Source organism: Tyto alba, unplaced genomic scaffold (assembly GCF_018691265.1).
Source record: "Tyto alba isolate M040663 unplaced genomic scaffold, T.alba_DEE_v4.0 Super-Scaffold_20, whole genome shotgun sequence".
Taxonomy (NCBI): domain Eukaryota; kingdom Metazoa; phylum Chordata; class Aves; order Strigiformes; family Tytonidae; genus Tyto; species Tyto alba.
In genome coordinates, this window is record NW_024881283.1 from 6950272 (window position 1) to 6975676 (window position 25405).

General features: G+C 46.4%; 1 protein-coding gene across 4 annotated transcripts in view; it reads right to left on the bottom strand.

The window, feature by feature from the left end:
- ARID1A (AT-rich interaction domain 1A) overlaps positions 1-25405 on the bottom strand; it is an 84268-nt gene that overhangs the window by 52466 nt on the left and 6397 nt on the right. For 2 of the 4 annotated variants that reach the window (XM_042793590.1, XM_042793591.1), the window contains exons 2-5: positions 16280-16438; positions 10236-10314; positions 9657-9805; positions 7684-7921 (exon numbers count right to left, since the gene is read on the bottom strand). In XM_042793590.1, the coding sequence (XP_042649524.1) occupies positions 7684-7921; positions 9657-9805; positions 10236-10314; positions 16280-16404 (591 nt within the window). In that variant the 5' untranslated portion in view covers positions 16405-16438. Of the gene's footprint in view, positions 1-7683; positions 8891-9656; positions 9806-10235; positions 10315-16279; positions 16439-25405 lie in introns of those variants that run through there. The other 2 variants (XM_042793589.1, XM_042793588.1) reach the window with 2 other exon arrangements.

Here is a 25405-nt window from a genome sequence, read left to right on the forward strand (position 1 = left end):
GGGGAAAGTACTTGTTTAACCCAGTAGTTCTCCCCAGGGGAAAATTCCAGAGTCCTCCCAACTTCAAGAATTTCTCTTTGAGCAGAGTCACAGAATCTCTCAGGATGGAAAGTCACGGCTACCTTAGGACACAGTCCGACATCAGTGACCACCGAAACACTCTCTCCTCCCAGCCACGTCCAGGATGTCACCATCACGTCCCACCAGAAACATACAAGTGTTCTTCGGTCCCCTCTGGTTCACCCCACAGCCAAACGCACCCACAAAACACAGGGCAAGCCCACAGCAGGAGCGAGCAGTGGGGGTCTGCTCCACGCAGAGGGGACACTGGCTGCATCAGGGTCCCCCACATCTTCTCTAAAAACTTCTCCCCATCTCTAACTTGCAGCTTCCTGGGACAGCTCGGGCATAATATTAATTATCCAAGAGAAAGAGGAAGTTACTCAAGTTTAAAAAAAGAAAAAAGGAATAAAAAGGAAAATAAATAGTAGCGATTGAATTTGTCCTTGAAAGAGTTTCAATTACTGTAGCTAACTTAAGGAAATAATGACATGCTGGTTATCACATAAAATGCCAATGACTGTAATGGAGCAGTATTTTTTTCAGAGTTATTTACACCAACTGATTTTTCACAGGAATTTCACAGGAATTAACGTGTACACTCCCTATGTCCACGCTCTCACCCTCCCATAAAAAAAGCTTCTTTACCGTATTTACAGAATGAACTGATCCCCTTCTTTATTTGCTCTTACTCACTTCTGTCCCTTTTTTCTCCCCCCAAAATAAAAAACAAATGTGATTAAAAATTAGATTCTAGCTATAGTTATCATTTTAGTCTGAACATATAAAGCAAAAAAGGTATCTGCTGAGAAATTCTGAAGTAGCTTTTATTAAGTTTACCTGTGACTATGTAGCATCCTTTACATTTCACTACAGAAATTTCATGTCCACACTGCGTAAATACTTACTGAGCTGTCACTTACACTCAGAAATACTCCAGAAAGAATACCATGACAAACCTGGAAATGTTCTTCTCAGTGTAGTCCAAAAAACCTCAGAAATGCTCAAGCTGCATGACTGAACTGCTGAGTTATAACACTGGGAGTGCAGGTGCACAGAAGAAGAGTAAGAGTGGGAACCCCTCCCTCATCCATATGTTAATACATATTATCATCTGATCAAGACACTACAGGAACTGGTAAAATATGTACATGAGCTCAGTCCTGAGAGAAGCAGCTCCTCCTGTTCCAGCCCTGCTTCTTTCGTTCTACGAGCCTCTGAGGCCAGGCTTGGGTGCTGCTTCTTTAAGCGCAGAACTCCATTAAAAGGGTCTTAACAATATATTCAGCTAAAACCATATACCAAAGAGGAAAGATGGTCTTACACTTTACAGCACAGGATGAGACTCAGAAGACCTATATTCCTCTCTCCACCCTGTCCCAGCCCTACTGCCTCACCTTGGCAAGTTCCCACATCAGCATCTCAGCTGCTTCTGCTGAAAAACACTCACTGCAAGAGCTTAAGACCTCACGTTCCTCCTCTATGTAGCAGGGTGAAACAAAAGACTGCCTGAAACCTAGTTTCTACAGAATTTCAGCCTTGAGAATGATAACCATACACTTAATACAGCAGAGATAACATTAAATTTACGATTGGAATTTTACTGGAATCAATTTATAAACACAGCATGGTGTTCCTGAGCCCACAGAAAGTACACACGGTCTCTCTTCAGGTGACCAACTTCCCTGCTTTTCCAGCCACTAAAACGAAAAACAAAAAGGCATAAACTTCTCTCATGTCATCCAGGAACAGGCAGACAGCAGGGACCCAGACAGAATGCATGTCAGTTTTGGTCCAGCGTGCCAAAGAAAACGGCTTTTTTCCTCCAATCCCACCTGTCATTCACTTCTAGCTGGAGATTTATGGCTTTGGCTAACAGACATCCAGTATAGTTTTACCACTGCACATGCATAACCTCGGGCTAAATCAAAGGCTGAACTTCTTGAAATCAGCACACGACAGAAAAACTTTTGCAGGACTCTTCCTCAAAAATATTTTTTCACAGGAAAAATGTTTCCTTTATTTTCCCCAGCAGAACAAAAGGGGGGATATTATTTTGCATCCGTGCTGATGCTTTAAGGACCCTTCCAGAAGAAAAGCAAGTAGCCGTAACAGCAATGCTAAATACTGACAAGCTTATCTTTCTCATTTCCCCCCCTGCAATTATGCTTCCCTGCCTTTGGTTTCTGCTTTGCTACTGCTGCTACTTGAGAGTTTCAAACATTCTTGGCAGGAATTGGGCAATGGCATGCTGATGAGCTTTTCCCCAGAGCAATCCATCACACAGGAGTTGCAATTCAAAAAAGAAATCAAACTGACTAAAAGAATTTCAAGTACACAGAGTAAAAACTGGAAAGGGCATCTTTCTCTTCTAATATTTTAATTACCGAGACCACAGATTCAGATTCATAGGGTAAAAACTGGATTTCCAAGTTGGTGGTGTTCCTTTGAAAAGAGCAGGAAGAAAAATGGAGGAATAGTTGCATATAAGGTAACAGATAAAACAGTTGCAGTATTTAGCATAATTTTAGATATTCGTTTCTCTCTGTAGGAAAACTGCTGGGTTTTTTTAATATGGTCTTCATGTAAGACCCTTATTAGGGTCTCTTGTAATACCTCTGTAATGTAGTATTCACTGACCGGTGTTCTCAAATAAGACTACAGAAAAAAACAAAGTATTATGAACATACCAAGCTTATGAGACTAGGAAGACACAGCTATCTAACAGAACATTTGATTCTCATGCTTCCCCCAACCCCAGTCTCTAGTATTATTTAAGAACGAAGAAGAGGTTCTGCCTCTTTGTTGGGCAGTCGCTGCAGGAAACCAAAGTTGTAGCAGGTAAAAGGAATTAAACCAGACAGACAGTTTTAGGAAACCAGTAAGCATTCTAGCCAAAAAAAACAAAGGCCTGAAAGTCAAACATACACCTTCCAGAAATCACATTTCTGTCTTGCAACCAACAACGTGATTACAAGAAAGACCATATGTAGAAACCCTCCCTTAGCCCAGGTAATAAATAAGGATTGACAGAGCATTTCATTTATGCTTCATAAAAGGCAGGCAAGCAAGCCTTGCTAACCCCATTTCACACCAAGGAAAAACATGCTACAGAACAATTGTGTGGTTTGTCCCAGGTTTCCCAGTAAACTGGTGGTGATAAGGGCAGGAAAAAAAAAAACCTCCAGCTGAGAGTCAGAATTGAGGTTTACTGTCCTGTATCCTGCAGATATCCTGCCTGGAAACACTGGTCATCTCAAAACCAAGCATCAAGGAGGTGGTATTTTAGAAAACAAGAGATTTTAACAGAATGGGGCAACCCCTAGCTTACTTCAGAGTAGCGCAGACTGTTCAAAAAGGTAAGCCAGCAAAGCCTTCAGTGTCTACACCAGAATTAACTAGATCTTAACAACAAAATTGAACAAGCACAATTTTCCTACTTTTTCGAAAGCAGACAAGGCCTAAAAATCACTCATTTGGAAGAAAACCCTACCCCAGAAAAAGAAGATGTGCCACTCTCCTTTTTGTTGGAAAGATCTGGTGCGTACTACACCTCGTGAGCAATTCAAGGGCTCCTAACGTTACAATGCTAAGCAAGGAAAAACCCCGCGACACAAGCCAACAGGAGCCAGGTCTCAATTTCCGATTCCAAGATATCGCAGCTCATTGGCAGCACAGAGCCATTTGGTGCCAATTTAGTTTAAAAAACATATTTCCAACAACATTTTTCATGCCTCACTTGCTACTAAAGTTGAGATCTAAGTCAACAAAAAATAGCTATTGTATGGCAACAGGCCCAAAAGCATTTTTTTTATTAACATATCATTTTTAAACTGCCTTCCCTGAGCTTATAATAGAGGCCTAGAGACGTCAGTGCACCTATGGGGAGGTTATCCAAGATGTCAATGTTTAATGCGATCCAAAGACATCTCCCATTACAGGAGACGACGTTTGTTGTAGTGAAATTGTGTACCATGAGAAATGCCCATCTATTGAAGGGAGGGAAGTCCCCTCTCTTAAGCAGTTTCCTTTAAGTCCCAAGACACTGGGGAAGCCAGTGTATTATTAAGAACTGCTAGACACTCTGAGGGGAAGGGGGGGGGTGGAAACAAATAGGTGGTAGAGCTGGAAAAATTGAAAACTAAGATCCCTGGCCTGGTTTCTTACAAGTCATTCCCACAGAAAACTGCAGATTTCTCATCCCACACACTGTAAAACAGCCATTCTGATCTCTTGATCCTACTCCACATTTCCCAGCTAATAAAGGTCATCAGGAAAAAATGCAAAGTCCTCTACTGCAGTCTCAAGGAACGCGGAGCACGCCTCCCTTCACTGGGGCTCCCGCTCAGCAACACCTTCCTGGGACCGGTCAGTGAGAAAAAAGTGCCCGTGAAGGCTACAGACCGGAGCCTACCTCTGCCCAAGTGACTGTCCTCTCATTTTATCACAGGAAACATTCCACCCAAACAACTTTCACGCCAGAAATTACTGTCTTTCTTGATAAGCAATGGGATGAAACCCTCCTTATGGCATCATTCATAAATCCTAAAAAGTATCAAGAATTAAAGGCACTTCTCTTTTCTGCCTCATCCTTTCCCCAAAACCTCAAGTTTACTATTGCAATGATTCCCAAGCAGAGGAACCCCACACTCTTCCCACATCATCTTCTCCAAGTCTGCACCAAGAGACACTTCTTTTTCTAGTGTTTGGTCAGATGAATTACACTCTCCTCTCGCTTTCTTAGAGTTTCTCAGAAGTTAGGTTCATCAACCCATTCTGTTCATCACTGTACAAGACAAAAGACACAAAGCTTTAAATTCTCACAGTCTAGGGAATTTAACAGAATACACAGCGAAAGGAGGCTGCAATTTAGGGCTTGAGCATTATTATTAATCAACCATTTCTTATGGGCAGCACAGATGACATGTGGAAGCTTTTTTTATTGTGCTAGGTAAGTCTGTTCTTTCCTTTTTCCAGCAGGAAAAAAAAAAACAAAAACAAAAACAAACCAACCCCCAAAATAACTGTCAGTTTGAGTCCAATAATCCTTGGCAGATAAAGGATTTTGTGGGGGTTGTTTGGTTTTCAGGATGGGGGGTTGTTGGTTTACTTTTTATATACGCTATTTGTACTACCTAAAGTTCAACTAATTCTCAGAACAACTTTCATTAATAATTCCAGTTGGTGGGACTAGATACTCGCTCATTATATCAGCAGCTCGTGGAATCAAGTTAAGTTCATTTTTCAAGACAAAATAAGCTTCTTTTACAAATTCGTATCAGAATACTGACGTAAGTACACTTTTGTCAGATATGTGCTGTAGTGAAAATACCTGCTTGAAAAGTTCAACCTGACACCATATTTTAGCACGCATTTTATCTAAATTGAAATTTTTCAGAATACAGAAAGTACCTTCAAGTAAACACCCTCGCGCCTGTGACATCTGTCAGAGCGTGTTGCAGGTATACGTGGACATATGCCTGCGGAGCTGAAATCTTCACTGAGGATAATCGAATACTTGCTACCAGTTACCGTTGGACAGTTTGATGACCACAGCAGAGATAAGATCCACTCTCTCAGAGAGCACTATTTCAATCTGACAGAAGACAATTAAGTAATTCAAGATGCTGAAGGAGACATTGCCTTCGGTAATCAAGGAACAAAAATTAAGGAGTTTTCGGATCGACACAAAAGAAGTTCTGAGCAAGAAGGGAAACTTTGGGCTGCATGTCACACTACGTGGTATCAAATGTCTTCGACCTGGGGCCTGAAGTTAGAGCAAAGTACACAGAATGAAAAGGGAAGTCTGTCAGTCCTGCACGAGGCCACGGCAGGCCTTGGAGGTGCACGTCTAAACACAGAAAGCAACCTGGTTTTAATCAAGGTTTCCAGATATTAGATACCAGCACCTCTTTTCCCTGTATCTAAAATGTCTGATGCATACACTGTACTGTTTTCTCCTCTGCACATTTTCTGGCCATCCATATTTTCAGCAAAGAGGTAATTCTATAGGTACAACAATAAACATGACTTATAGGCTCCTTTTCCCCATTGTCACTCCTCTGGAAAGCAAAGAGTTGTGACGCTGTTGAGCCTGACCACATCAGCACCTGGATGTCTGTAATAACTCCCTTTATTTATGGGGGGAAGTAGAAACATCAGTGCTTACTCAAAATAAGTCAAAAATGTGCCCTAAGACATACAGCTAGAGGCTCGGGCCTGTCCCATGTTAGAGCTCTACTGAACATACACTGATAATTCACCATTTTCGGTGCTTGAGCCACAAGTTTGCTTTTGATTGTTTTGCTGGATTTTTTTTTTTTTTTTCCCCCCTTCTCAAGGCTGTAACACACCCCAGAAACCCCCACATTCTCCATCTAATAAAGAATCCAAACAGCCCTAGTTTTGAAAAGGGCCAAAATTAGCCAGGAACAAACGCATCCTCAGATCCATCAAAGAAATCATTTATACCAAAGGGAAAGTCACATAACCAAAATAAACAGCAAGCCCATTGTGCAGAGCAGCCCTGCCACTGTTCCGACAACACAGACTCTATTCCAGGCTGCATAAAACATCACAAGCAAAATAAACCCAAGGTACAAACAAAATGCCATCGCCTCCTCTTTTGTTTCAGGCACAATGCAACAAGGGCAGGCTGTCTGGGGCTCCGCTCCCGCCGATGCGGGGCTGCCACCCAACCGCCTCAAGGTCACGGCCGGTTCCGGCGAGGGGAGACGAGAAGGCAGCGAGCGAAGCAGCAGGGCTGCCGTGGGTCCGGGGCTGGCAGAAAAGCCGAGTGTAAAAGTTTATGAGCTCATCAGGATTGTTGTACCATTACATCAGAGGCAATTATAAATGGCCAAGAGCAGGAGATGGGGAGCCAATCAGATCACAGATAGGATGTCAACCTAAGACCAACTGTCTCCTGGCTTTGACAGAAGGATTTTACCTCCATAATTCAAATCCCAAACCAAAGCGATCTGCACTTACTGCTCCCATCGCCGAGCTGTTTACCAGCGCTCCCAGCCACAGGCCCCGGCCGACGGCCCAAAGGGCCGCCCGGTGGGGAAGATGGCCCCGAGCGGCCCGGCCGAGCCGCGGCCGCCCCTGGCCGGTCCCCGCCGAGGGGTGCGGGCCCCCCGGGGCGGGGGCCGGCGGGGCGGCCGAGAGGAGCGGGCCGGCGGGGCGGATGGCGGCGGCGCTGCCGGGGCCACGCGTTGGCCCGGGCGGGCCCGCCCGCAGCCCTGGCCCCCCGCGCCCGGCCTCGCCTGCCCCTCGCCGCCCTCCGCCGGGGGCGGCCGACCTGCTTCCACCCCCACCCCCCCCCCCCCCGCCCGGAGCCCCCGGAGCGGCGGGAAGGACGGCGGCCGCTCACCGAGAGCCTCGCAGAAAGGCTGGGGAGGGAGGAAGAGAAGGCGGCGAGGCAGCCATTTTAGAGCAAGCGAGCAGGCACAGACAATGGCAGCTCCCCGGCAGCGCCGGCCCGGCGGGGGGAACCCGCGGGAGAGGCGCCGTGTCCCCCCCGCAACCCCCCGGGCCCCTCGCCCCCCGCCCCGGTCCCGTTCCCCCGTGTCCCGTTCCCCCCCCCCCCCGCCTGCCCGCCCCACGCGGCCCCGCCGTTACCTGCTGGCTCCTGCCGAGGGACTGTCCTCCGCCGCCGCCGCCGCTGCTCCCGGGGCTCATGGGCGCATGGTGGCTCCTCGGCGGGGCCCCGCCGGCCGCCGCGGCCCAGCCCTGGCTGTTGCCCCCGCCGTACTGCGAGACCATCTCCGCTGCGGCCGGGCCCTTGGCGGCGGCTCCCCCGTCCTGCGGCCCGCCGCTATAGTCGCCCCCGGGGTACCCCTGGTAGCCGCGGGCGGAGCTGGGGGAGGTGAGGAGCTGGTTGAGGGTGGGGGTGGCCGTGGGCTGCGGGGTGGCGCCCCCTCCTCCTGCGCCGCCGGCGGCCGAGGGCCCCATGACCCCGAAGCGCTGCTGCTGCTGGAAGGCGGCGGCGGCGGCGGCGGCAGCGGGGGACTTGGCGCCGGCGGCCGCCGGAGCGGAGCTCTGCGCGCTGCCCCGGGGGGAGCTCAGGGCGTAGGCCTGGGGGGGAGGCGGGTAGGAGCCGGCGCTGCGCCCTGCCCCGGCCGCATAGTAAGAGTTGTACTGGTGGTTGGGGAAGCCGTGCTCGGCGCCGCCGTGCGAGTTCTGGGGAGGGGGCGGCCCCGCGGGGGCTCCCGCCGGCCCCGGGTAGGACTGCTCCAGGCCCCCGCTCTGCAGCGCTGCCATGCCAGGGCTTTGTTGTCCGCCATGTTGGTGGAAGGCAGCGGCGGCGGCCGCAGCGGCGGCGGCGGCGGCAGCAGCCTGGGCGCCCCGGCCGTAGGGCTGCCCGAAGCCGTAGGCTGGCGGGGGCAAGGCGGCCGGGTGGGAAGGGGGAGGCTGCTGCGGCGGCTGCTGCTGCTGCGGCGCCCCCACCCCGTCGCTGCTGCCGCCGCCACCGGGCGGCTCCGGGAGGTTATTGTTCAGGGTGGCGGCGGCAGCGGCGGGCCTGGGGCCCGGGTTCCCGTTCGAGCTCTTCAGGTCGGACTCGGCCCCTGCGCCCCCTCCGTTGCTCTCGGCCCCGTCCTGCAGCTCCTTCCCCGTGGGGCCCTCGCTCTCCGCCTGCTTCTCGCCGCCGCCGCGCTCCGCCGCCGCCTCACCCCCCGCCTCCTCCGGGGGACAATCCCGCTGCTGCTGCTGCTGCGCCTCCGCTTTCTTCAGCTCGGATGGAGCCGGGGCGCCCAGGCTGCTGGCGGCGGCGGGGGCGACCTGAGCAGCCATGATCCCCCCCCCTCCCCACCCAGCCACCCCCCCCCCCCGGACCGGTCCCCCCCCCCCCCCGAGCTGCTCCCTGCCTGGCCGGCCGGCGTGAGGCCTCGCTGCTCTGCTGCTCCCCGCTCAGGCGGCGGCGGGCTCTTCAGGGCAGCGGGGGCTCATTCCCCCCCGGCCTGGTTGGCGAGGCGGGGAGGGCTCCGCTGGGCTGGGCTTCCCGGGGCCTGGCCCCGCTGTACCTCCTCGGTTGCAGCCGGCGGAGAAAGGGGAGGAGGAGGGAGTGGGGGGGAAGGAGGAGGAAGGGGGGGGGGGGGGGGGGGGGGGACCCGGGACGGGGCTCCCGGTGCGGGAGAGGCGGGAGGGAGGGAGGGGGGACACGGCGGGCGGGCGGGCGCCGTCCCCGGAGCCGGGGCCGAGCGGCGGCGGGGCCGGGCTGGGCGAGCCGAGCGGCAGCTCCCGACTCTGGTCCGCCGAGTGGGGCTCACTCCGACACGAGGCTCAGCACTGCCATTTTACCCAGCGCCGCGGCCGCCTGCCAAACCCGGAGCGGAGCGGAGCGCGGCCCGGACGGGAGCCTCCCCCCCGTCACAAAGGAGGAGCGGGGCCGGCCCCGGCCGCTGGCGGCTCGGCGCGGCGGAGGCTGCCGCACGCAAAACCCGCGGCGGATCCGCGGAGCTGAGCGCGGCCGCCGAGCCCCGCGGCCGGCGGGGGGAAAGGGAGGGAAGGGGCGGGGGGGAGTGGGGGAAACCGAGCTGAGCCGCGGGGGAAGCTGGTGGAGCTGGGGCAGGGGAGCAGTGGCCTCGCCTTACCTTGCCGAGACACTTCCCAGGGCAGCGGGGCGATGTCCTCCGGCGGGAGTCCCCCGGGAGAGCGGCCAGGGCGCACGGCCGCCTCGCCGGCTCTGGGGTTTCAGCAGGGAGACGGGCCCGTGGGTTAACGAAGCGCCTCTTCTTTGTCCCTAGAAATTCCATTTAGAATTAGCCTTTGCAAACTGTTAGCGGTTGTCATTTCCTCTCCGCTGGTTTTGTCCCTCTGGAAAAGGTGTTGGCGGCGCGCCAGAGCTATAACTGCACGCACGGACATCCAAGAAAGTCCGGTTCCCGCTCCTGCCAAAGCGAGGGCAGTGGGCACTGAACCAGGAACTCCCTTGGGGCGGCGGGATGGGGAGAACCAAAACCACCTGAACGTGTCTAGACACAACACGTTGAGCAATGGGACAGGATGCTCCAGCAATCGCAAGGGGTAACGCGGTGCTGAAGCTCCCCAGCTGTCAAGAGGTGAACTGGGAATTAGGCCATGCCCTTCTGCAACCATTTCAGACCCGGATTCCCACCTCTTCCATCCCCACGGCCTTTCCCAGAGCAGGAAGAGGAAGGGGAGAAATGTACCTGGAACTCTGTCCCGGACGCGGCTTGTCCTCTGCCAGCAGGTTCTGTAGCTGGGTATTTTACATCCGATGGTATGGGTCTGCAACAGAGCAGGGAAGATACAAAAAGATGAGTTATTCGGATTATAAAAAACAAGCTCTCAGAGATTAGGACACAGTTGCCTAGTAAAAATGGCAGCCACGGTACAGTTTAGATCTGGGGTCCCACGTACTGAATGTGGGCAGGTGTCCTCTGGAATATGGAAATATTTGGAAAAGTGAAGTTTAAGTACATACAACTTGGAGGAGAGAGAAAACATCAGAAGGCAATGTGTGGAGAATCAAAATACGCTTCTGAGGTCTGAGGCTGCCATTTTAGAACATCACCTCAAAACAAAAACAGGGGCAGAAGTAACCCTGATTACCAGCTGTACAGTGAAAAAAGCACAGGGCTTGGCCTGAGTCTAACAATCAACGGGCCATACCGCAAGAATTCCCGTTTTAACAACACTGATGACAGTGGGGAAACTTGAGTCCAGAGCAAGAGGCAAGGCAACGCATAGAAGGACTGAATCCCTGCCAGTGCTGTTACGGATGAATTGAAGATTTCGGTGTCTACTGCTGTCAACTCAAACCTCACACTCATTATAAAACTTACAATAAAAATATTTATCATCTAGAATGCAGGTGGTGGAACAACGGGGTTTATTCCAAAGCTGGAAAGTGGGAGGGGAGGCAGGACAGGGCAATAAATAGCAAAATTTTAAATGTATTCTAGAGCAATAAATTGCCCTGCAGGCTCCCAAACAAAGACAGCTTTGCCATTTCACAGTCTTTACAGTCGACTGTGCGATGTGGAGCAGATTCCATCTCAGCAAATTGGTCAGTCGGTCTTCCTCCACAGCTGTAAATAAACTACTAGAAAGAAAAGGGTAATAATTGGTGACATCAGTATTGTGATAGTGCTCAAAGGCCTTCATGAAGGTTGGAGCCCCAGTCCAGTGCTAGAATCTCACACACCAGGCTCTGCGGCTTTACTGATATCTGTGTGGACCACAGAGCAGCAAAACCACCAAGATATTCTTCTACAGAAGAGTTCGAAAACTGTGGAATGTGCTAGAACAAAAAGTTGATTTACATGCTCTCTTCAGAGGAGCCTCTGTTATTTGATCAAACCCTGGGTTCTAGAAAGACAAAGCAGCAGAAGGAGAAACTCCTTCAACACATCAGGCTGGACTCACACAGGTGAGGCTCAGGGGCTTTATTAATATCTATGGTGGGCTGTAGTGCACCACAGCACCAAAATATGCTTCTTCAGATGCTTCATTCATACTAAATGTAAAAAAAAAAAAAACCAAAACCAAACACCAACAACTAAACTGGAGAGAATTCTTCCATTTAATCCCAAAACCATCCTGAGCAACCACCTCCCCAACTCCAAAGCTACAATCTACTTCAGGAAGCAAAGCCCCGCCATCTAACTGAGCACCACCAAAAGTTTAACAGCTACAGTTCAGGAGCTCAGGTTGCAGCTCAGGTGCATCCAGATAAAGCCCCCAAGCTTGCAACCTCTCTACATGTGCCAGTCTTTTGGAACCTTCTTCAAAGAATGCTATGGCAGACTATGAAACCTGGTGTTGATTGTAATGTGAAAAGCAGACTGGATTCCCCAGCCACCCACACAATAAGGAGACACTCACTTTACCAAATGTTTGTGAAAGCTGAAGCAGATTTTGGAATATGCCTCATCAATGAGGCCCTGGCACTTTACTAAATACTAAGGCATCCAATGAATTTCCAACTATGGGGTTTGGGAAGCAGAAGACGGTACAGTTCTTAACAACATTTCCACCTAATAGCTGAAAATCCTCCCGCCAGTCATGTCATCCCATGTTGTAACTACCACCTTTCCGGCTCCACAGAACCGGACGAGACTTTTCATTGCGATGCATCGATGCTCTTTTCTCAGCCTGCGCGATCCCTGCTAAAGCAGCATGCAGCAGTCCTCTCTTCCCCATCTCCCTAAGTGCTGAGCACGCTTTCCTCCCCAACAGGCTCAGCCCCTGGCTCTCAGATAGGCTGGGGACCCAGCTCGGCGCTCTCACATGGCACTGCAGGCCAGCACCGCTGGGCTGGCTCCTCCGGAGTGGAAGTCTCCTTCATGAAGGTGGCCATGCCATTTAACCCAACACTAAGGCAGTTTAGGAAACCTGGTCTAGATTAGAGTACTAGAAACAGGAGTAGTGTCTCCCCCCCCTCCAAAAAAAAAAAAAAAAAAGGGCTCTGCCAACTGTGTGATGGCAAATATGGACTGAATCGTTGACATGGAAACCGGACTAAAGTCAGCTGCGCTCCCTCACGCTCACACACACAAGTTATCATTATCCCCAGGCTTTCAACGTGCTACAAACATGGACTGGATTATTACTTCAGGAATTGGGTAGAGTTTCTATAATAAAGTATTAACTAGCACAACTAAGCTAGAATGAAGCAAGCTGAGAAGTGATTAATATAGTTGGGTGAAGAAGGATGCTCTTCCATTTTACTGAAAGGCACAGTATGCTGAGATATGCAGACTGGACCCAAGAACAAGAGACCCATCTATTATAATTCATGGAGCATGCTGCAAAATATGGAATGGAGTAAGGAAAGGTTATGTACTGTACCTCAGCTTATCTGAGAGTAGTTTCGCTAAAGAAAATTACATTTCCTCTAAATATGTTTATATTTGCCCAGCCCATGCCTGCCAGTGTTTTAGCCACTGTCATACCTAGGTTAAGCACTCTCATTGCAGCTTCATAACCACGAAGATGATTTGAATTATGTGTTTGCTGCAAGTGGCTAATATGCCGGGCATTGTGTGAGACAATGCTTATTTATCCTCTTAAAAAAAAAAAAAAAAAGTCAAGATATTGTATAATCTCCGTCTCCAGCGCTGACACAATGGCACAGGGGCAGGCAGCGAGCGAGCTCTGCGCTGCCAGCTGAAGTGGAGTTTCAGCAGAAGGTAACTCTGTCAGAGCGCTGAACGCAGCAGCACGGCTCAAAGGCAGGAGTGGATTGTACACGGGATTTTGGGGCTTCCCACCAAGCGAGCACCAAAGGTTACAAAGGGAAGGGGCCGAGCCCCTGCCTCAGCCGCCCTGCTAGAGTCTGGTGTTAACATTTGACAGGGAGCTGCAAAACTTTGGCTGCATATTAAGAGAGGAAAGCGGACTCGGCCTGACTCGAGGAAATGCATTATTTTAGCAGCCCTCGCTAGGAGGAGTAAAAGGCGAAGCGGAGTTTGCGGAGAGGAAGGGACGCGGAGCGGAGCGCAGCCCTCCGCGCATCCTGCGCGCCGCCCCGCGGGGGGGCAGCCGGAGCTGGTGCCACGCGTGTTCGCTGCCCCACGCCTTCCGCCATCTCCCGCCTAAGCCACCCCCGGCGTGGTAGAAGTGGGGCAGGAGCAAGTTTGGGGGCTCACGTGTGCGGATTCGGGGAGAGCAGCTCTCACCCGGTAATGAAAAAAAGGCTGGAGCTGGGATTTCGTAATTCCAGAGAAAACCGACAGATGTTCGGGAAGGGGACAACTCGGGGAGGAAAACAATAATAAAGTGCAGGGAAAGAGCAAACCGCATTGATTTGACACACGCGGGTGTGCACACCACCTCCCCGGTGCTGAGCGCTCAGAGAAGGAAGAGTAAATCTACTTAAAAAAAAAAAAAAAAAAAAAAAAAAGGGGAAAAAAAAAAAACAACCCAACCCAAAACGCGGACCGGAGTTCGTAAAAACCCCTGCACTGGATCAGGAGCCAACCGTCTAATTTCCTCCTGAATCCCACCAGATCTGGGACCTGTCGGGTGGGCTCGCACAGCAACTGTGTTACACTGTGAACCTCACTCGGAAGAGTTAAAAAAAAAAAAAAAAAAAAAAAGGGGATTTTAAATCTGAGAAGAGAGAAAGACCTCAACTCTGGGCCTGGATTTTCCCACTCAAGCAAAACTATTATTCTGTTTCAAGTACTTGGGAACTGGCAATACCGTGCAAGGAGGTGGAATCAGCAGCAGAGAGAAAGCTACCGGCTCCCAGCGAGCTGTCCCTCTGTCTTTCTCCCACCCTCAGCTCCTCTTTTCAGTGGAGTGTAAAAAAAAATATTCACTCCCGTGAAATTCTGCCCTCTTAAAGTGTATTTTTAGAGAAGTTTGAGTTCAGGCGTCACGACTGGGGCAGGGGGGGGTTGCTGCGGGAGAGGCAGGCGCCGAGAAAGAAGGTTTTTTCACCCTTTTCATAAAGCTCTTGCACTGCCATTTTACCGAGGCAGGGAGGGAGCGAGCGAGGGAGGGAGAGCAGAGCGACAGACAGCGCTTGCAAGGAAGTTTCTCACGGCAACTGCGGGCTGGATCTGGAACGGAGCCTTTTGTTCCCGGCAAGTTCAGCAGGAGAGAGAGTTGGAGTCTTCTGGAAGAGAAAAACCAGCGGAGAAATAAAATGGAGGGAAGTAGGAAGAGAGAGGAGACAGATCGCGCTGAGCTGAGATTAACAGCCAGAGCAGCAAGCTCAGGGGTTCTCTGCAGCACGGCGTTTATTTAGAAAGTTGGTGTGGTAGCCTCAGGCAGAAATCCCTTGTTAAGTGCATGGGAATGAGCGAGAGACCCAAGGACAAGCATTGCTGTGCAGGAAGTGGAATTTTCCGAGGGGTTCACATCCTTCGGTGCTCTTTTTGCCAAGATTTTATCTCCTTGCTCGATGAAGGGTGCCTCCTAGAGACATCAGGAGAAAGGCCTTAAAGATGAGGCGTGCTCTAGGTCTGTTTAAACTAAATAATTAAAAGGTAGGGGACACCTCCCCTAAGAAATTACAGCGAGGTCTGAAGACCAGATGTAACTTTGAGTCCTCCCCTCCATTTCCATTCCTCCCCAGTGAGTGTTGGAACCCCACACATTATAATCGTGTTCTCTGTATGGTGTGAAAAGTCAACTAAAAAAACCCCCCACCCCCGATTTAATGCTTATACACATATCCAGTATGTCCTATATTCACATAAACAATTGGTTTTGTCTCCCGGTGCACACTGCTAATTCTTCACTCCAAAACCACACATGCTCTTTGCATGTATACAGACCCAGAACGCCAAACACTATAAACTTGTCTGAATTAACCCTCAAATCGCTGACAAACATCCGTCATTTAAACAGTCACCCACGGAAGGAGGAGCAGAACTTTAATCCCTTCATTATTTGTACACTTGGTGGTGGATTCAAAAAGCAAGAGCCTGCTGGTGACGAGAGCTAGCTTTTTGCACAAGTTCGGTGTTTAGTGTGGCGTCCTGAAAATACCGCTTGATTAAAAATGTTCATCACCTTCTGCGTTTTCAGCAGAGGCAGGAGAGAGCTGCCTTCGCCCTGTGCAGGGGAGTGCGCGGCGTGGCTGTGACAGCAGCTCAGCGAGACACCACGTGGGAAACCCGAGTTCAGGATTTAAACGTGCTTTTCCACTCCGGCCAGGAGGGACTGAGAGCCTCAGTGTGTGGGGGGGAAATATTAACAAAAAACCCAAGAAACAAAAAACCCCACCAAAAAAAAAAAAAAAAACAACCAACCAAACAAATCAACACAAACCCAAACCCTTTTGGTGCTGCTCAGAAGCGACCTCTGTGGCTGCTCGGGGAGGGAAGTTCAACAGCCCCGAGCCGAGAGCGCAGGGGAGATGCGGCACGGACCCGCCGGCTGCGGGGTCGGGAAAATCAAACAGCAAAAAACTGGGGAGGGGGTGGACACCCGCCGGGGAAGCGAGCCGGGCTGCAAAGCGTTATTCTGCGCTCGGTAATGAGGAGGCACACCCCGGCCATCGGGACTCGCTCTGAAGCGGCTGTTTTAACGTGTGGCTAAACACAATGATGCTCCGCAGGGTGCACAATTACGGAGTCATGTGCGCGATCTCCAGGTGCTGGAGACATCTAGCGCCAGATTTTCAAAGGCGCCCGGTGCCCGACAAGCTGAGTTCTCCAAAAATGCCCGGCCCGGCGGGGGGAGCCCCCGGGGAGCGGCTCCCGGCCCGGCCCGCGGACCCCGCGACCCCACCGACCTGATGGCCGGCTTCGCTCCGGGACCGTGAAACAGGGACGGGGTGTCTCGAGTGGGGACAGCCTCAGCAGCCACGGCTGGGTCGCCACAATTGCATCTGCATGACTTTCTTCTAGAGTAGCTCATAAAATCGCCTCGCCATCAGGGACCTCTAAAAGGCCTGTAAAAGTTTAACAGGGAAAATGTCACAAGGCATCACACAGGAATTTCAGTTCATCACATTGGTGACATTAACTTTTACGTATTTGTGAGTAATTAACAGCGTGGCTGTTAAAGGAAGATTTAAAAGACAACCCCCCCTTGTCCTTTCTCTCCTTTTCTAAAATGGTGCAAACCCGATTTACCTCTGACACCCGCCAGGACAGAGGTGAGGTGGAAAGTACAACCACCACGGTTTGTCCATGTACACAGGAAAACATTAAAACCTACACATTAATGAACATGTCCATTAAAATAAATATTATTTTCCTATGGTTATTTTTGGTTGTTCCCCCCCCCCCAACTTTGTTTTACTAAAGCAGGGAAACATACACAGAAACCTTGCCTGCAGTAGGTGCTTTTTTTTTTTTTTTTTTTTTTAAACGGAGCCCAGATGCTGGTCAGGATTAAGGTTACACCAAACACATTCTACATTGCCATTTTCCAAACAGAATGAAGCAGATGGAAAAGATGGAAGAGGATAAAGCAGGAACGGAGCACCACTGAAAACTGCCAGCCCTGCACTAACGCTGTAGAGGAGCGAGCTCGGATGCCAGGAGAGACAGAAAGAAAAAAACCACAGGCGTATCGACTCTGCCTATTGCATTGCTCACATTTAAAATAAGTATTTTTAATTAAACAGCTGTCAGAATTTGTGCTTTAAACCATCTATTTGAAATGGGAAGAGAAAATTCAGCTGCAACTGCTCACTGTAGTCTCCTTAGGGCTCAGTCCTAGAAGAGGCAAAAGCCACTGGCCTCAGGCCATCGGAGTACTTAAGTATATGCGTAATTTTAAACATCAGCAGTCCCGGTGACTTTAAGCATATACTCCCTTAAAGTTAACCATGTACTCAGCACTTTGCAGGATCCGCCCAGAATACTCATACCAGCTCTTAGCTCAGGAAAATGAGTATCTGTACATCTGAGAAAACAAAGAAAATCTTCTTTTGAAATGGGCTAAAGATTTTTTGATTTCTAAAAGACACCGGTTCATCAGTACTGGGAACTCAGATCAAACCTAAATAAAATATCTAGGGAAAGTTAGCTGAAGCCATGCCTATTTGTAAAATACCACCATTTGGCAAATTCATTCTAGTATTTTAGGTGAAATCCTACAATAGTTTAGTTTAACTCAGCACTGTGACTCAATCATATGATGTGTTTTGAAAAATCACTTGCAAAATGGATTTTAAGAGATTTTGTTGAGATTATATAGGCACACAAACAATACAGAGAAAGAACACACAAACTATTAAATATTCATGCTATGGGGAGAACACTTAGTAATGTCCCTTCATTTTGGATGTACAAAGGCAGGCACAAATAACCCATAGAAAATCTAATAAAACAAAACAACTGCAATAGTCGACATAAACAAAGTGTTGACCAGCTTTGAAACATTTGATCATGAAAGGGCCAGACAGAAATTCTACTTATCTATCCTTCAACAGTCATCCATAAATGTGTATTTCAAAATCTTAATTCTGTAATCTAACCCACATGGGGAGCTTTAGGATTTTACACGCACACAGAAGTCTGTGTGCAGGGATGTGACTGATTTTCTGCTTTTAAGGCCTCCATCCTCTCTAATCTTGCTCAAATGCACATGCCCTAAAAGTAAGATTCTTAACTCCACAAGTAAGTACCTCAGTGAAATTTTACTTGCATTAGAAGCAAAACTTGAAACACATTCAGACCAGCTTCGCTGGAACTTTTAGAATTCAGTACTGGAACTGTGAAACAAGGTCATTTTTATCTAACAGTTATCTATGACTTTAAAGAGGCCCACAAGCAAACCTTAGCGATATTACTTTTTTATAAAGACTGATACTATCACATGCACTTTCAGTAAAACAAAGGCATTGGTCAGAACTCTTCATTTTCTCTGGAAACAGAATCTTGAGCTCCAGACATACTGAAAAATCATAAAAAAGACATAGTTTTTAAATATTTATAAAAATATTAAGTGTATCTGGCAAAAAAAAAACAAAAACAAAAACAAAAACAAAACACCAATAAAACCCCCTCAAAACCCAAACATTTAATGGTTGTTGCTTACATTCCTATCTTTATAATCAGGTACCTGAGTGAAATGTGCTCTGAAAGATTCATATCCATTATATGTATTGGTAAGGAGTGTAACTACATACATTATGAAACAAAGTCTTTGAAAAAAATTTTTTTTTCCTACCTTCAGGAAACATAGTTAATGCCCTTGGTTTCCCAGTGGCATGGGTTCATGTAACAACTGAGAGCCCTGCAGCCTTCCCTGTGGAATCCTGACCCTCCAGATTCACTACCTTCCTATTGTTTTAATTATTTTGTCTATTCTTAGACTGTATTTTTTTAAGGACTACCTTATACATACGTGTAGAGTAGCCAGCACACTTTGCTTTCTGTTTAAGCACAGGAATGATAACAGTAAATACTGCTGAAGCAGCACAAGGAACATAACTTCTGAATTTCAGTGATCAGTGTTGCCATGGGCTGTGATGATCCACAACAGCCATGACATAGTGTCTTTCTTTAAAAATACAAAAAAAAAAAAAAAAAAAAAAAACCAAGCCAAAAGAACCCCACCAACACACATGAAGTGCTACAGTTGAGTTGTGATGCAAAAGAGTGATTTTTTCTACCACCTCTAGGGGTACAAAAGTAATCTAAAATTGACATCCTACTATAGGGAGAAAGGAGAAAAAAACAAAATGAAACAAAACCCCCAAACCTAAAATCAAGCCAAAGACTTGGAAAGTAATGTCCAGACAACTAATTAGCCTGACCTTAGTGAGATGTAAAACTTAAGTTATTTTGCCCTGGAGGGGGAAAAGGTGTAGAGGAAAATAAACAGATAAAATACAACATAGGTTTAACAAAGGCAATCATGCCAGACAAATCTGATGTCTTTCTTTGATAAGAAAACAGATTTTTCTTGGTAAAGGAAAACACAGTTGATCTCACCCACCTAAAATTCAGTAAAGCGTTTGGTCTGGTGCCACATGCAAAAATACAAGTTAAACTGGAAACTATGAACATCAGTGCAAGAAAATTTTTGTGGGTAAAAAAATGGCCAAAAACCCCATGCTGAATTGTGTTGAAATGGGAACTTTTGGGCTAGAGAGTGAGTCCTTTAAAAGCTCCTCCAGCACAGGTCTCAGAACTGGTCCTATTTGTTGGTTTTAAGTGACATGAGCTCTAGAAATTTTTTTTAAAAAGAGTGTTAATATAGCAAGTTACTGACAAAATCAAAAAGCATCAATACAGAAGACTGGAATATCCTAAATGAAGAGCTGGATGAGGTTCTGGAACAGCCCAGGAATCCTGAGGAATGGACTGGTGGAATGCAGTAATACGATTAATGCAAATCACGAGGCTGTTCACACAGGGACTAACAGACAAAATTCTTGTAAACTGGGAATTCATCACAGTTGATGGAGAAGGATGAAGACTCCGAAGCATTATTTAGTCACAGAAATGACTAAACATCACAAAAATGAAGATGACAAATGTGATCTAAAGACCAGGTAAGGCACATCCAGATGTTATGGCAACAGCTCTCTTGCAGGATTTTGGGTACGGTTCCTATTCAAGAACGATACATGAAAATGAGAATAGTCATAGAAAAAGGCTTCCTAAGATGGTTGTAAGAGCAAAGAATCTATCATGAGAACAGACTGAAGTTTTATTTCAGCTAACTCCAACAAAAGAAAAGCTGAGATAGGATGGGGTTAGTTTGTATACATAGAACATGGCTTGAACACAGGTATTTAAACTAAAGGGTTATGTTGGCATCAAATATATGTAAAGGCCTGAGTACATTTAGGATGATAGCTAGAATAGAATGTCTTATTAGAAAAAATAGATTTTTAAAAAACCCTTCTAGTGGGACTATAAAGCTGAAAGGGACTAACCATTTTTATGCTGGAGCTTGATGTCCTTAAGGACAAAATGATATATGATTACCTCAGAAGCCTGGCATGAGGCAGCTGAGGGGGGCTCCTCGAGCCGCATGTGAGGGAAGTCCAAACAGAGGGGATAGCCCGTGCCAGCAGCCCCCTCTGAAAGCCCACCTGCAACCTGGTGGGTGATTAATGAAGAAACTACTTAAAATTAGTTCACTGGGGCATGTTGGAAATTTGTTTATTGTCACTGTGAAACATACAGATACAATGGAGAACTTTGATAGCTTTGCCATTAACTTCCCCACTTTGCATCAGTGCAATGAGAGGAAAATCTCTTTGCAATGTCGTGGAGATACACTTATGGTAGTTAAAAAGTACTCAGATAGTATAGTGAAAAGCATCATGAAAATCCATTACAATTAGTAATTCTGTATTTACTGCAGCACTCGAATTATATGCAATAAATAAAATATGTAAGCAAACATCAAATAACAAGGATAAAAGGAAAAATCTGAAAAAAAAAAATCATTGAATGAGACAGGGTTTGAGAAGGCAGGTTATATGATTTGATTTATAATTAGAGACTGCATCACGGTGCAAGGAACTGGATTAAGATGGGCCAAAGTGTAAGAACTGTACACAGGAAAACTGAACACACTGCTCAGTTCCCTGTTAAATTCATCCGGGTCACAAGAGTGTAAAGAAGCATGAAATACAGAGAGTGAATAACACGTAGGCTGACCCGGCCCTGGAGTACGCACAAGCTCAGCAAATTCTCTGTGTCAGACAGTGCTTGGAGAACTAAGCAGTGATCCTTGTTGTAGTCAAGCCTGCACACACTGTCCCCCCGGCAGTGCGCTGGTCCTCAGTTCTGCAGAGCTGCTGAAAGAACAGGCTTTGCCAAGGGTAAAGCTGTCCAAAAAGCCAAAGTATTGCACCTCCCTAGAAGACCATGAAAGGCTCACACCGCATTTCTCGGTTTTGCTAACAGCTTTTTGTTTCCATCATAAATAACAGCACCAGGAATAGTATCACCTATTTCTTTCCACCTAAGGTCTCTTAATCTCTGGAGACAAAGCATACCTGCTCTAACAATACTTTTCTTTAACAAACAAACCATGGCTGCCCTTCTTGGGATTTTCTATTCTTAACTGTTCGAGCACTGGAGATGTTTTTCATGATTTCAAACGCACGGTGTTCCATGCTGTCAAAGACTTCTTCCTTGTACCTGCCACGTCTTCCTGTTTCTATAAACAATAATAGGCAGGGGCATGGAGCTGAAAAGCATCTTCAACTTTTGGTTGGTTTTTTCTTTTTCTTTTTTTTTCCCCCTCCTTTTTCTTTTTTCTTTTTCTTTTTTCAGTGGTCTGACCAGATAACTGCATGAAAGACCAAGAGGACACCTCACATCCATAAATTGTATCTTCATGTCATCAATGTTTTGGACAAAACCAGAATCCCATAACCTTTCTGTTGTTGTTTCTTTCTTTCTTCAAACGCCTTTCAGATTTAATTTTGGTTCATCTCAACTCTAGCAACTATGTCTATGATTTTTTAAAAGAGACATTAACAATGTTATTCTGCTCATCTTGTGAACAGCAGGAGAGTGAAAAACTTTAGCAAGAAAATTATAATCTAAGACTCATGTAATATAACTGTTATTTTCCATTTGCAAGCAAACATTCCTATTCCAGCTCATATTAGAACTTTTATGAAATTCATGCTTTCTGAGTAATAATGACAAAACATATAATTTCCATCCAATACTGAAAATTATCATTGTCTCACAATTTCTCTTACATTGGCAGGCTGGCGCACTTGGAGTTCACAAGTATAGTGCATTTGAAAAGCCTCCTCAGATCTTTTTCTTTCCCTTGTTTTCAGGCATGACATTTTCAGTAGAGTTTTTTGTTGCCAAGGATCAAGACGTGAGCATGAACAAGGAGGGGAGTAACTGGCTGGGCAGCAGCACTGCACTAAGGAAGCCAGTGGTTATAATGGATCACAAACTGAATTTGAGTCAACACAATAAAGATAATACATCACAGAAATATTTAATAAGGCTGTTTTACGTAAGACACCCATGACAATTATCTTGCTCAACTCAGTGTTGGTGAAATCTCAGCTGGAATATTGTATCCATTTTCAGGTACCACATAAAAAAATAAAACCAAATATAAGCCAACTGGAAAGAACACAAAAAGAGCAACAAGAATGCTGGGAGGCTGAAGAAATTTAACTCCCAAGAACAAACTGAAATACTGGATTTGCTTAATCAAAAAAACAAAACAAAACAAAACAAAACAGGAGAGAACTCATGCGAGAATTGAGAGGGGACAAAATACCAATAGTCTATTTTGTTACAGTAAAGGTCAGCAATCAAATGTTCATGTCTGCTGAAAGTAGAATAGGTAATAGACTTCATTCACAGCAAGATGTGGTAAAGTAACAAAAGTGACGTTTAAAGAATGAAAACACTAGTATGGGAAGTTGTAGAATGCCCTGCATTTCAGATTTTTTTTTTTAAGGACAGGATACACAAACATCTGTATGGGATACAGATAAGCATCTCTCTCTTATCTCAGAGTCAGGATGGCACCTAAGGACCTCATGTCTCTGTGACAGCTATATTTCTTATTATAGCAAATACAGGAAGAAAAATACTGGTGAGAAAGGAATATTTCAATTACAAAAGTGGACTTTCAGATAAAGAACACACCAGTCTGGGCCACTGTCTCAGGCTACCATTTCAGTAAGTTATTTGGACTTCCTTGCAACTGCCAGCTCCCGAGGAGATGAAGGGGTGCGTTAAGTGGATCACTTATGCAAATACATACCCACTCTGAGTTTAAAGTTTACAAGGCATTTCAGATTAAAAGCTTCTTGTTTTATTAATTTTTTTTTGCTAAGTCCAACTACTTTGATACACTTTTGTTGAAGATCTTCACTGAGCTCCACCTCAGCCCACAGTAGCATGACATCACCTACAGTAATTGTTAGCAAAGTCAGACACTGTTTCTTTGATTATTTGCTCTGTTACCTCTTGTTTATAAAATCATAATGCAGTTTTTCCTTACAAAATGGCTATTTTGCAGAGGCTTTTTCAATGGATGTCCCTAACTAACGTTGGAAGTATCTTATTATTCCTTGCTTCTACCCACCTTTCAGTATCTTTCCCTGCCTCTTACAGATGTTGTATGTATCAGGGCAAGCTCAAGTTACTAATGAGTTTGTTCTGAAGAAGTTTCATAATACCACGCTACATCCATTCAATGGTAAATCACTGATGTTGATGAGCAAGGCCGTGTACAACCATTATGAAGTTGCTCTCTGTGTTCATAAATTCTTTCTCCTGGCTCGACAGACCACGTTTATTCCTTGAACCTCCCTAACCCTTATTTGATTCATGGACTGTACCTGGAAAAAACCTTTAAGTAATTTCTTATGCATTGCCAAGCCTTATGACACAGAAGAACAGCACCTTCTCCAGATATATACATAAAAAAAAAATTCCCATGACAATATCCCTGACATAAAACTGGCTAGTTTTCAGTTGAAAGTAATCAGAAATTATGCTTTTCCACAGATGGCAATGGGCTTCTGCATGGTAAGAAAGGTCTTTGGTTTATATTCTGCCTCTCCAGCTGAGATCTGCACAGGTTTCTAGGAACGCAATTTTGTCATCCTGATGTTTGGCTGCTGCTACTGGCCATCCCAGTTCTGCACCAGTACCCTGTGCTATCAGTCACAGCTAGCTGACTACACCCAGAAACAGTACACCATTGAGTAAACTGCTCCAGATAAATCCTGTACAGAAGTAGCAGGTTGATTACATTTTACTGTTTCTCTTTGTGCATTTCTTCCGTTAGCAAAGTAGCAAGAGCTCCATGAAGCTGCAGAACCAAATATTTCCACCTGCGCAACCTCGCAGGAATATGCATTGTAATAGATTTACCAGTTTCTTCTTCATGCAACCTTGCAGCATTTTGAAAAAAAAAAAATAAAAAAGTTGCATAGGCAAAAATCAATGGATGCTGTGAGAAAAGGAATAGTAATTTGTCAGGCTGACCCACCGAATTCCTAAATTCCTGAGAATTCCCTGTCAGCACAGTGTGAAAAAAACTCAAACATACAGCTGAGTAGCAGAACACTCCATGGGATAACTGCCCAGAATATTTTGAGAGGTAAATTATTACAAGAAAGAACCATGCACCTGATTAACAGCGAAAATACCTTAAATCAGCATAACAAAGTGGGGTGAGTGTACTTGTGCTCAACATAGTTAAACAGCTGTAATTAGATCAAACAAACTAGATTGATGTATCATCCCTTTGTAGGCATGGCCTCAGAAGGTAGGTCAGGAGCTAAGTTCAGTAAAACAGTTTTAGTACTGCAGCTTTTATCTAACAAGGCACAGCCACACACTCAAAAGTAAATACTACTTAGAACTGCTGAATTCCAAAGAAAAAGAGTATACAGTGAAGACTACATTCTTTAATAATAACCTTAACTTCTGTCAATAACAAAACCCTCCAAGTTGATTTGATAACGTACCTTTTGGATAAACGATATACAATATTTTGGTTACAAATTAATTTGTGTCAAGACATTTGAAGGCCTTTATTGAGTTTTTCCCTCATCAGTTAAGGTGTCTACACAGAAAAGGTGAATTCTAATTTGTTCTTTCAGAACCTTTTAATTAAATTTTAAGAAAATAATGTAGAACAATGTTGCATGAAATATGATTACTAAATTTCAGAGATGAGCAAAACATAAGGTAGCAGATGGTATGAAGAGGATAAAGCTGAAAAAATGTAAATCGTAGGGAACTTCACAAAATCAAAAATGTAAGGCAGAACTGAAAGTGTGTGCGAGACCCCTGGGAGAGCTGAGGAGGTGAAGCAACAACTGAGCTGAAAGATATCAGACTTTCCTTACTCAGAAAAGACAAAAACACCAACAGGAAACTCTCACCTAGTAGAAGGAAAGACCCAGCATAAGTAGGGGAGTCGAGATTGTTGTGAAGGA